The 11,926-nt window shown below is 44.8% G+C and overlaps 1 protein-coding gene across 2 annotated transcripts in view; it reads right to left on the bottom strand.

Annotated features, from left to right (window-relative positions):
• LOC308363202 (histone acetyltransferase KAT6B-like) overlaps positions 1-11,610 on the bottom strand; it is a 28,404-nt gene extending 16,794 nt beyond the window's left edge. Inside the window, exons 1-6 of one of the 2 annotated variants that reach the window (XM_080835993.1) lie at positions 11,498-11,610; positions 9,081-9,979; positions 2,929-3,037; positions 1,331-1,446; positions 800-881; positions 64-193 (exon numbers count right to left, since the gene is read on the bottom strand). In XM_080835993.1, coding sequence (XP_080692119.1) covers positions 64-193; positions 800-881; positions 1,331-1,446; positions 2,929-3,037; positions 9,081-9,725 — 1,082 coding nt within the window. In that variant the 5' untranslated portion in view covers positions 9,726-9,979; positions 11,498-11,610. Of the gene's footprint in view, positions 1-63; positions 194-799; positions 882-1,330; positions 1,447-2,928; positions 3,038-9,080; positions 9,980-10,333; positions 10,400-11,497 lie in introns of those variants that run through there. The other variant, XM_080835994.1, reaches the window with a different exon arrangement.
• Between the last annotated feature and the right edge of the window lie 316 nt (positions 11,611-11,926).

Here is an 11,926-nt window from a genome sequence, read left to right as displayed (position 1 = left end):
TGTAACTGTTTTTATACTTTCATAACAAAACAGGTAAGTCCTGTGGATTCAGGAATCACTCACATTCTTTGCTTGAATTTCTTCCGCGGCCTTCCTACGGGCTTTGCGTATCGCCGCCGGATCTGGTCGGCTTTTCGGTGCAGCAGCATCTTACTGCCCCCCCTCGGCCTGCACACCTGACAGACCCACGTTCCTGGGCGCACACACACGCACACGCATCAAAAACACACACACACATACTAATGTTTAGGTTTTGATCAGTTAAGATAACTTCCAGTTGTCTTAAACGTGAACGTAGACAAATACCAAACACAATGATTTGAACAGTAAGTTCCTGAGCACATAAGTGTACACAAGAGCACACAGCTCTATAACAAAACAAAACAAAAACAAAAACGCAGCAAAATGCAAACCAGTCAATTCCTCCGCCTTCATCTCTCCCTTAAGCTCCGATACACAGGCCTAGAACGTTTCCATTTTGCGTGTGGATTTACTGTATCCGTCATTTATGACTCATAGGTATTGTGAGCATCGCTCTGGGCCTCTGTGCTGTAATCCTGAGATAGTGAAGGTCCCGCGGGAGAGAACCAGGGGATTCGACATGCACGCAAAATAGCATCAAATAAGACATCACTGCATCGCTGCTGTGTCTGACAGGCCCAGGAGGCGACAGATAAAGCAAGTGCTTAAACTGATGACAGGGAGGGATTCATGCCTCTGAATTGTGTGTGTAAGTGTGTGTGTGTGTTTGGGGGGGGTCAGGGGGGGGGGGATGGTGGTGGGGAATTGTCCTCCTTACCTTTTGGCATTCTAGAGATTGGAGGGTCGCAGCACTCCATGTGGAAACCCCGATCGCACGAATCACAGAAAAGCATCTCGTCCTGAAGGGAAACTGGAAAGGTTAGCCTATGTGCTTTGTGTGTGCGTGACAGAGAGAGAAAGGTCCAGCTGGGAGTCTCCGTTTCAAAAAGAGGCTTTCCAGGAATCACTCCGATACGTCAGACTGAGTGAACAGGTGCTGAGAGAGGAGCTGTGAAGCAACTGTTACATTCCGTACAGCTGGGCAAAATCCGAAGCTACAACACGACGCAAGTTTGGAACAGCCAGTTAACAAATGTTGTTTGTGCTAAATAACGCGTCAAGTACTTGTGAAGATACTGGAGTTTGTGTGAAAAAAAAGTCTATAAAAGACAAAGATGTCTCTGAGGCATCAATCTTTTTGACAGCTTGTGATGAAAGGCACCCTCTTAGGAGAATCCATACATCAAAAAAACAGGAGACTTCAGGAAAAGAACAAAAGATGGGAGTATCTCGACAGGTGTCAACTTACCGCATTTTTGCCCTGTATTCGACACGAGCTGCACGTCTTGCACTCAATGCACTGCCATCGAAGGGCCTTCACATTGGCCGTCAGATCGGTCGAGAACTTCAGACACGAAGGATGGCCTGTGAGGACATGTAAGAAAAAAAAAAAAAAAAAAAGAGAAGAGGTCTTAGTAACTGCTGTTCTCCGCAACACTCAAAAGATGCATGTAACCAGACACATTTAGCCTCAAAAACCTTGGCGTGAACTTGGCCTCAAAAACCTGTCTGACAAAGTGTGGCCTTCCATTATTATCTGATGGTAAGCCTGCAGATATCCTTTCAGAGCTTTCTCGTCACAACACTTCAACATGTTACACTTTAATACATCAAACTGAGAACCGCTGTCTCAATCATTTCCCTTCTTCTTCCTCTGCACCAGCTAAAGGTGAGAAGAATTAGTGTCATCAACAAGCTCTATTGTCCAAATCCTTCCTCCATCCCCCTCTTTCTCTTGGTGTGTCACACACACACACACACACACACACGCACACAGGTTCAGTCGCATTCAAACCCCTGTCTAAATCACAGTGTGATGACACGACTAATGAAGGATAATTTGATCTTAATGAGGCACAAATGGTGGCAGTGTAAACTGTGTAATGATGGAAGAGCAATGGAAGTCATGTAACAGTTCATTCTGACATACATACATACATACATACATACATACATACATACATACATACATACATACATACACCACCAGAGACACACTCACACTCAGACTCACACTCACACTCACACACCCCTTCATGATCAGTGGTAACACAACCACAGCTGTTTTACAGTGCTCACACACTGTACACACCACCCCGCTCTAATGAAAACCAACTCGAAGGCCACTTAGTCAAATTCACAAGCAATACAAATGTCACTGCAAGTAACGATTCCTCCTGACATTTAAAATAATTGTTCCACACACATGACTCCTTTAACTGAAGTAATTTCATGGTGAGGTGGATAATTTGGTCTGGCAAAAAAAAAGAAAAGGAACAGAGAAAATGCCAGGATGCGCTGCAGCAAATGGATGACCTTTCACCTCTCGGCTCGTTTCCCTCTCGCACTTAAAACCAGCCACGGCTAACCTGGGCCGGTCTTACTTTTTGCCACTGTAGAAGTGTAAGGCGTTTTGTAGCTAGCACTGACATAAGCTGCACATTACAGGCGGTTATCCACCGCCTCACTACAATTACCTTAAATCCAACCATGTTCAAAGGAGTGGTATAATGACATCTACAGAGTCCCTCCCAAGAGAAGAGGAGACAAAAAAAGGAGACAGAGACGTCCAGATATTGTGAATTAATGCAGGGAGAGGGGACATGATAGAGTGACACTATAGACAGACGACACTAGACTAGCAGAGCCTAATATTTACTGTCTTAAGTCAGGCACACCATATCCAGGCTTCACCATGTCCTATGGGGCCACTAGCCTGCTAATTGCCCTTGGCGTCTCCTAACCTGCCTAGCAACACCCACAAACCAGCACCCATCCCCCTGTATGGATGATGTGAAGATACTGGACATCTCTCTGATGGCGGTTAGTGATTTGCAGGAGCCTTACCGCTGCTTCCACAGTCCGCGCAGGAGAGCAGGTCCTCAGGCCTCTTGTCCCGGTTGGACTCCTTGGTTCCCAGACAAAAGCTGCAGATGGGAATAGGGTCAGCCCGAGTCTGAGAGGAAAGAGAAAGAACCGGAAAAACAAGGTCAAACTTCAGGGACAGGCATTCATTAATTTGCAGTATGGGTTACGTGAGGTAAAATATAAAAAACGTATAAAGCCACACACATGATTAAAGATGCAGACCGCATCTTGGTTTCGTGAAAGGTTGTTGATATTTGAGCTCAACAGCCTATCAAATTACACCCGTCCCTTCCATCCTCCTTAAGAACTATGTTGATTGGCTGTGATCGTTTATGGCTCGTAATCAAACCATTATGATTGTTTCTTATTTACAGAGCCATGACGGTGTATGAACACCAGAGTTGTGTTGAGCACAGACAGCTAGAGGACCGTAAGGGGCTATTAGCAGAGTTCTTTTTACAAAAACTGTATGTGAAAAATAATAATAATAACGCATATTGCACCTTTAACCTTAAATTATAGCCTTGAGCTGTCCGCAAATCAACCTTATTGCAACTGCCAGCAATGTTAAACATTCTGGGTCAGCCTGCTTTCAAGCCAAATTGTCTTACATGACCATGTCAATAGCAATTTATGCAGGCAATAAGCAAATATGTTTGGCACTTATCCGACAAAATGACTCAAGATACCCTGAGAAATCAGGCATTCCTCAACAGTGAAGCACCAATTAAATTAAGTCTGAAAGATGCCCAGTGTGCCACAATAACACTCCATCTTATCCGGTAAATCAGGAGAAAGGATGCCATAATCATAGTTTAAGGGCTTAATAATACTCAACAGCTTACACAACAGTCTAAAGGGATTAGCAGGCCTGTAATCAAATAACTTGTAATAATAAAAGCAACATTTCACCGAGCACACCATTGTTTCAACGAGTCACGTTAGGCCTATTCAGCTAATTAGAGTGTGAGAATAATGCCGTGCCCTGTATCTTCAGACAAGAATAAGTCTTTGGCCTATTCCACTCAGGGGGAAACAAAAAAGAAAACATCTTTATGAGGAATTATTTTTCCAGAGGATTGAATAAACAAAGTTTCACACAAGATACCTGCAGTGGTTGTGTCTGAAGAGCAGCCAATGGTGTCTCACCCTCTCCGTCTTTCTTTCTTTTCTTTCTTCCCTTCCTTCCTTCCTTCCTCCCTTCCTCCCTTCCTCCCTCCCTCCCTCCCTCCCTCCCCACAAACTAGGCTACGCTGTGGACACTGTGCATCAGTGGGTTGGCCTAGCAGGGTGTTTGCTACCTCTTGATCTGGTGAAACACACCACTGACTTTAGCTGGCCTTCCTAACAGCCCTGGATCAGGGCCTTGCTGTTATAGCAGTAGTTATAGCAGTAGTAGTAGCAGCAGTAGCAGTAGCATGGTAGTAGGGGTAGTAGTAGTAGTAGTAGTAGCAGCAGCAGTAGAAGCAATAGTAGAAGCAATAGCAGTAGCAGTAGCAATAGTAGGTGTAGAAAGAGGGCAAGCAGTAAGCGCTTCATCAAGTGATTGTTAAACCGTAATTTAGCCAGAATCTGCCTCCTCCCTTCCCTTCCTTCACCTGGCCCACTGCCTCAGCTCCATCGACCGCCACCGCATGAGGAAGCAGTTTAAGGGTCCCCAATCAATGTCCACTCCATTTCTTAACGCTCCTCATCAATAGCGCGAGTGGGATGCGGCGCTGCGCGAAGCCAAGCTGCCGATAGCCGCCGCCACGGATACTCTCCCATCCCCGACCCCCAGAAGACGGCATGGACCCAGAGTTTATCTGACCTCGATCGAGTACGGGTTTTCGGAAACAACTAGACCACAGCACAAACATTCTGGACTGCCTAAGTAGGTGCCACTTTTGCCCTGCGATCCAGCAACTCTGGGACTGGCCCCAAAACCAGGCTTGAGAACACACTCTGAGGGCAAGGATGGGTGAAAAATACCTGACGGTACAATGCACAGAAAAAAAACACAAGTCAAAAACAAGTGTACTATAGCAATATCAACCAAAACAACCTTATTGCCAGTGCAACCAACACACGAGGTGAAGTTTCAAAAGATGGCCTCTGATGCCGACCTTAACCAGACACGAGACAGAGGTCCCGAGGAATACACCCCCCCTCCCATTCTGACAACTCTTTCATTCTTCAGCACAAACAGGACCAGAGTCAAGAAGCACAAACCCAGAGAAGCGACATTTTAGCTTTTAAAATCACCAAGACCATTGTACACAAGTAAAAACAAAAACAAAGAAGTGAAACACACAGAGTATACATTCAGGGCCTGGAGGATTGTGTGACCTTCCAAGAGGGTTTCCGGTTAGATGGCTCACGAGGGTTGGCAATTGTCTAATCACATTCTATCGACAGGACTGGTGTTCATTGAAATATAATAGCCTATAAAGCCTCACTTACGAACCCATGGCAACATAGCTGTGTGAGGGCTGCCTGATATTCACCATCCACTCTAAGGTCCTTCAGCCAGGTTAGATCAGTTCAGTGCCATTTACAACGCAGAAATCTCTGCCCAATTTTGGCCGCCAAACATCCCTTTTGACAGACAAGACCAAGCAAACAGCAGCCAACACAAGGGATCTGTGGACACAGAGCTCTTGAACGAGATGATGTTTCCGTGTCTTTGTTTGGACGTTTCCAAGGTAACCACAAGAGTGGCATAGACTAGAGGATGATATCGGGCACCAATTATATACTTGGCCATTGTGAAACTGTATGTCAATGGCGTCAGTATTCAAAAAGCGCCTGACGAGCTTATCGCATAATGATGATTTTGATGTGTGGATATAGTCTAGACACATTTAGTGACCCGCTACAGAATTTTACATAAAAGACTACTGTGCAAGAATCATTTCAGATTAAACTACCTATGGCTCGACAAAATCAGTCCGTACATCCCTAATAATATCCATACAAATTCTATGGATCATATTGCATAAACAAGTATGAACTAAAAATAATATGGTGGCAGTTTCCCCTGGGGATTCTCTCCAGCAAAAAGCACATTTTCATGACCAAAAAAAAAAAAACCACACACTCTGATCAAAGATTTGCCTGGTTAACAATTAGCTACCTAAATTCTCCAATTAAAAACTGCACTGATCAATTGGGGAAAGAAATTAAAAGGGCATTTGTTTCCTCTGGGGCAATTTCAAATCAGCTTATCACTCTCAATCCATCCTAAGCTAGCCAAGCAATTAGAATTACTTTTATTAAGAAAGTCAAGTGATTGAGGGGAGCGGGAGTGAATGTGGATGTGTGTGTGTGTGCGTGTGCGTGTGCATGTGTGTGTGTGTGTTTGCGGGAAGTCTCCTTGATATTAGGGTTTCCTGTTGGGCTCACTTTATCCACCACGAGCCTCAAGGCCAATTAGTCCTAAATATTTAACTAGGCAGCTTCATTTGTCCTCCGTCTCTTAATCCCAGTAATAAAGATTCCCCATTATTTTTCCATGCAGTAAATTGGAATAGGTCTTCAGGCTCAGCCACACCTCACGTGGAAATATGTGCTTTTCCAAAATGAACAGGAAAAGCCAACCCCAGAATATGTCCGCTATGAGGAATCCACAAGCCATCAGAAGAGGCAAACACAAACAAACAGAATGTCCCTCTTCATTTTCCTTGCACACTCACACAATCAGGTCCCTCCTTTCTTCAGCTATCCCTTCTGTCAAAAAATGAACTAGGTCAGAGGGCCTACTGTAAAAGGCTGAAGACAAGGCTGCCGGGGCTACAGGAGCCTACACTCTTTCATTAAGCAGGCCTCTCTCTATACCATGTGTTTCTCATTCTCTCATCTCTCTTATGACAGAAGATAAACGACCTGTGCACCTCCACAGAAAGAAAGCACACCAGATGATTTCCCAGACACAGCACGGCTGGAATGGTGACCCCTCGCATGCCAGACTGGGGATGAAATAGCCAACAGGGCAATTAGGGTTGCCTACCCTCTTTGGCCTTGCCGACTTGACTGGCCACCAAACTATCCGAGCTGGTGGAGCTCGCGTCACGTGGGCAGTCTTGGCTGGTTGCCAGAGAACTAACATTCTTGGGACTGGCTGAAGGTATGCTCTCCCATGCCAACACGTGGCTTTATGAGGTGGGCTAGGGCCTCGAGTTTGCACTGGAGCCTATATGATGAAAAGGGACACCTAATAAAATAAAAAAAACACAAAATGTTTTCTGGCTATGCTGTGGGGTAATGACTACGCCTGCTTTTCTTTAGGAAGGGAAGGCAAAAGACCAGGGGCTGTGTCCAAAAAAAGGTGGACAAACAGCAGAGTCTCTGCTGTGGGCTCAAAGGGTTACATAACGCTGCTGAACAACATCTCATTCCTTCCCGTTAGCTTCTGCGGCCAGAGGCTCCCACTCGCTCAAGGTTGGATCGTTTTTCATTTCATCAGACGTGGGGTGGCACTTCTGGCACCGGCGCAAAAGAAAAACGGAGTCCAGTTCTGCTCAGATGAAACCGCAGGAGTCTTAGCAAACAAGCGAGGCCCGGGCCATAAGATAGCAGTTAACCTCGTCTGACTGTCATAACTGGGCAAGCGAGGGGAGACTTTAAAAGAAGAGGAAGAAGAAAAGGAGACAACCAAAGTGGCAATTACGTGCAGTAAACAAGACTGGAAGACAAAAATATACTCTGCAAGTCCCTCAAGGATATTTTCACTCCTTGGAATCCTGAAATCAGTCACATGACTTCATATCTGTAGACGTTATGTAAAAAGCATCCGAGGTGAACATTGTGGAAAACTTGAGCCAAAGGCAAGATGACATGCGAATGTCCAGTCACACATAGCATTTTAGTCGGTTATATTCTCACAACAATACCACCACGCTAAAATAAGATGGGCAGAAAAACAAACTGACTCATCTTGTCTCAGCAACAGTATACTGGTTGGGCTACCTCTGTCACAAGCTCAGTACAGCTTCTCTAACCACAGCAACAACACTTAGTCAACATTTAGTTTCATTGGTGATTTCAACTCATCATGTTTTTGGGGGTTTAAGTGCCATTTGCTGATGTTAATGAAACAGAGAGGTGTGTTGTTGGTGGTGTGATGTGGTGTTGCTGACACATAAGGCTACTAGGCCATGTCATGGAATGGAACGTCTTGTTTCAGGAGATTCAAATCTAACTGAAACATTTACACCTCCTCCCCCACATGTGCATGCACACACGCACGCACACATGCGCACACACACATGCACAAACACACACGCACACACACATTTTGGAACCAGACAGATGCTGGCTGAAGTCTCACCGTCCCTCCAAATCACAACATTCCATTAGATCACCACATCAAACAACCAACATCACAGGAGGCACCTTTTTCACCACAGCAATGCCAACAAGGAGTTGTTGACAAAAAAAATACTAATAAACAACCCTTATAGAGTAAGAGTAAAAGCCTACAGCACAGATGAGCAGGCTTCTGCTGCTAAGGGCTTTGTCTTGACTGACACCTCTGCAGTAGTCTAAATAGAGCTAGTGCATCACCATCTGTTTACAGACAAGTCTCTACAATGCATCATTGTGACTTGAGGGGGGAATCTTATCGCACTCACTCACAACCATGCAGGGAGGGAACTTTGGCCCAGGGCTGTGTTTACAAGCAGAAACCACAACATTTCTTGTGGTTGGCCCCGTCTCTAGGTAATCGAGAACAAATAACTGGTCGTGGCAGGGTAGGGCCACCAACTCAAACGTTACATGAGGCGCATTGGGTTGTACATTTTGCTCCACTTCTGTGAGGTCAATACGAGTTCATGTTCATGCAGATTTGATGCACTGACTTAAAGGTCTCTGAAGCACCACAATGAGAACTGTAGTACACCCTTAGTGCAGCCTTAGTGTAATCTAGGGCTTAGTAGACACAGACAGTAGCCTATTTGGCAAGGGTTCCAAAAGGTATACCACAAATAGATCCATATCGCCATGGAACCATATAAACCGACAACAGTCAACATCTTATCCCTCAGAAATGTCATGGTAAGACCAAAAAAATATGTTTCAAATCGCAACTTCAACCAAAAACAGGTAAGAGTGGTGAAAAAAAAAAAAAATTGTGCACATGGTGGCTGTACCTGATCTCTCTCGTGCGGAAGCAGAGTGATGGTCGCCATGGGTGACACAGAGGAACAGGATCCGCGGACTCCAGTCCTCGCGTCGGCCCCGCTGCAGAGCCTGTACCGCGGCCCATTCTTGAGGAGGCCTCCCCTGCTCACGGCCCGCTTGGCGGCCAGCCGGAGCCGCTGCTGGAAGGCAGGGTTGGCGATAACGTGGACCAGGTCCTCCTGGTTCCTCAGGTAGCGTTCGATGTTCTTCAGTGAGGAGCCGTGCGAGTCGTCCAGGCCCTCGATGGCCCGGCGAAGGACCTTATTCCAGTCGATGTGCCGCAGGTCTCCAGAGCTCAAGGTAGATCCTTTATGGTGATCCTTGGTGGTGGACTGCTGGGGCACAGCCTGGGCGGCCACGTGGTTGACAGGCGCCATACGTCCAGGATGACCCGGGTCTTTGTACGAGGCACTGCCCTTGTTGGTAACCTTGAGCACGGCGCCATCATGGACGCCTAATTCCAACTGCTCGAGAACGGTCTTCTTGTCCAAACCGTGCAAGGTGGCAACAGCGTGGCAAATCCGCTCCTCGGAAGGCCGCTGCTTTTGCCGTTTGATCTTCTGAATTGCCTCTAAAATCCACTCCGTGTATAGAGGGTTGGCGAGTTTTACCATGGTTAGGCGGTATGACGTGGGTAAAAGCGATCCATAAATAATTCCGTCCTCTTTCTCCACGGTGTGAGATTGTTAAAACATCCTCAGGACGAAGCACGTTATGCGATGCAAAACAGCATCAAGGCATGTTTATGTAATTCCGAGATATAGTGACAGAGACCAGTAAAGATTCAGGAGATAATTCCTCAATTGTCAGGATGCTCATCTACCAAAGTGCTGGCGTACAGACACATTTTATAATTCCACTGGGACACCTACAAGAAAGGAGAATACAAAACATTGCAAAAAGTCAATAAAGGCACATGACTACACAAATGCTGTGTGTTATGGCAAACAGTACAGTGTGTGCCCTTTGTAATAAACTCTACATTAACAATTAAACAATCAACAATTACAGTTTGTGGACAAGGACAGAATTATAAACTAAGTGTTCAAATAAAGGGAAGATTCAATTCTGAATCATGCACACATTATTTGCTAATCTTACCAGCCTACTTCCTCATCCAGTACAAAAGGAATAATTGACTGATAAAGGACAGATTTTGACAAAAACTGTTAACGAAGACCTTATTTCCCCTCTCTGGTGCAAATCAAACATGACAGAATACCTAGAATCCGGAAGTGTAAGGATTAGGGAAGTGTATTCCATCCTCTCTGCATTCATCCCAATGTAACTCCAACTACTGATTTTTTTGCAACTGTTGAGGAAAAACAAATATATATATATATATATATATATATATAAACGTTTCCTTATCTATAATATGCATTTGCCATAATTACAAGTCAATTAGGTTCTGCTTCGCCTAAATAAAATCAGTACCCTTGCAGCAACTCTCTTCATGTACAGAGAAGTGCAAGGAACAACCAGCAGGTGACACATTTTATACGTGTGACTTCTCTCGGATCCCTGAACTACCAAATGGTGACATCAAACCTCCACTCTTCACTGTACCAGGGTCAAAGTTGTATCGCGGCTGAGAAAACGGATGCATTGCTTTTAAAAACGAATATTTCAATAAAATATGGTTTCAGCCACTGTCATTAATAACTTCTCGATCCGTCAAAGCATATAATCTCGTTTACTAGCTGGCTAAAATAACACGACAATGTAGCTATGCTATCCTAGCTTCCTAAGTAGCTAACAAGCTAACGTTAGCCAGATGGAGAGGTGCCCTGAAGTCAAGAGCTTACAAGAAGCATTGGCTGACATCACTATTTTCCTTAGATCTTAACTGGCACAGGTCGTCATATTTGCATTAAACATACAGAAGTGCTTTACCATATGTATACATCCGTTTGCAAAGTATGTCAAGCCATTAGCTTTTGCATGCTATCCAGTATTTTGCCAAACCAATGTTGCTATATACAGCAAAGTGTCTTGCCTGCTAGCTAACAGCAGCTAAAATGACAAATCTCAAATGAACAGTTTTATACTCAGTTGACACTAATGTCATACGACGCAATTACGCAACTTCTACTAATGACAACCCCATAGCAAGTTTCAACTTGCTGCAAAACAAAGTAGCTTGCTAACGATGTTGTTGGCTAACGTTACCGCAACAGAGCCAGCCAGACTTGTCAAAATGCAGATTAGCCAGCTAGCTAGCGAGCTACATGGCTAGGTAGCCAACTTGCTGTTTGTGAGCTAACCTTAAGCGACGCTTAGAATTAGTGGCAGCGACCGAGATGCTAACGTATTTTATTTCACGGGGAAATGCACTGCTGAAATATTTGTGCGAGAGTGATGAACCAAAGGTCAAAATACAAACCTTGAAATTTAGTAGTGAGGTTGCGAAGAGCACCGCTGCTGCCTGCTGCTGATGTTGCCTAAAACAGTCGCCATTTTGTTACAATGTTGTAGTTTACATGAATCCGACATGACACTGATTACAATCCAATGGAGTCTCATTAAACCTTACCTACACACTAATGTGCCCTCCCTAGCAACTTTAATATTGGTTGTAAAGACAAGATCAGATTTCTGGTTTGATAAAGTACATGTCAATCATTACATATACGCACAACCAAAAGGGGCGTGTGTTGGCTACATAATTTGCCACTACCTACAATTGACCCGCCTCTTAAGGTGCCAACTCATGTAATGGAGATGACACACTCGTTTACTTTGAGCGCTAATCATATTTTGACAGGACAAAAATGCCTAGCGTAGGGTGACTTTTAGAGACTAGCCTACTTCC

Source organism: Sprattus sprattus (assembly GCF_963457725.1).
Source record: "Sprattus sprattus genome assembly, chromosome: 3".
Taxonomy (NCBI): Eukaryota; Metazoa; Chordata; class Actinopteri; order Clupeiformes; family Clupeidae; genus Sprattus; species Sprattus sprattus.
The sequence above is the reverse complement of the archived record's forward strand: the minus strand, read 5'-3'. Positions and strand labels throughout refer to the sequence as shown.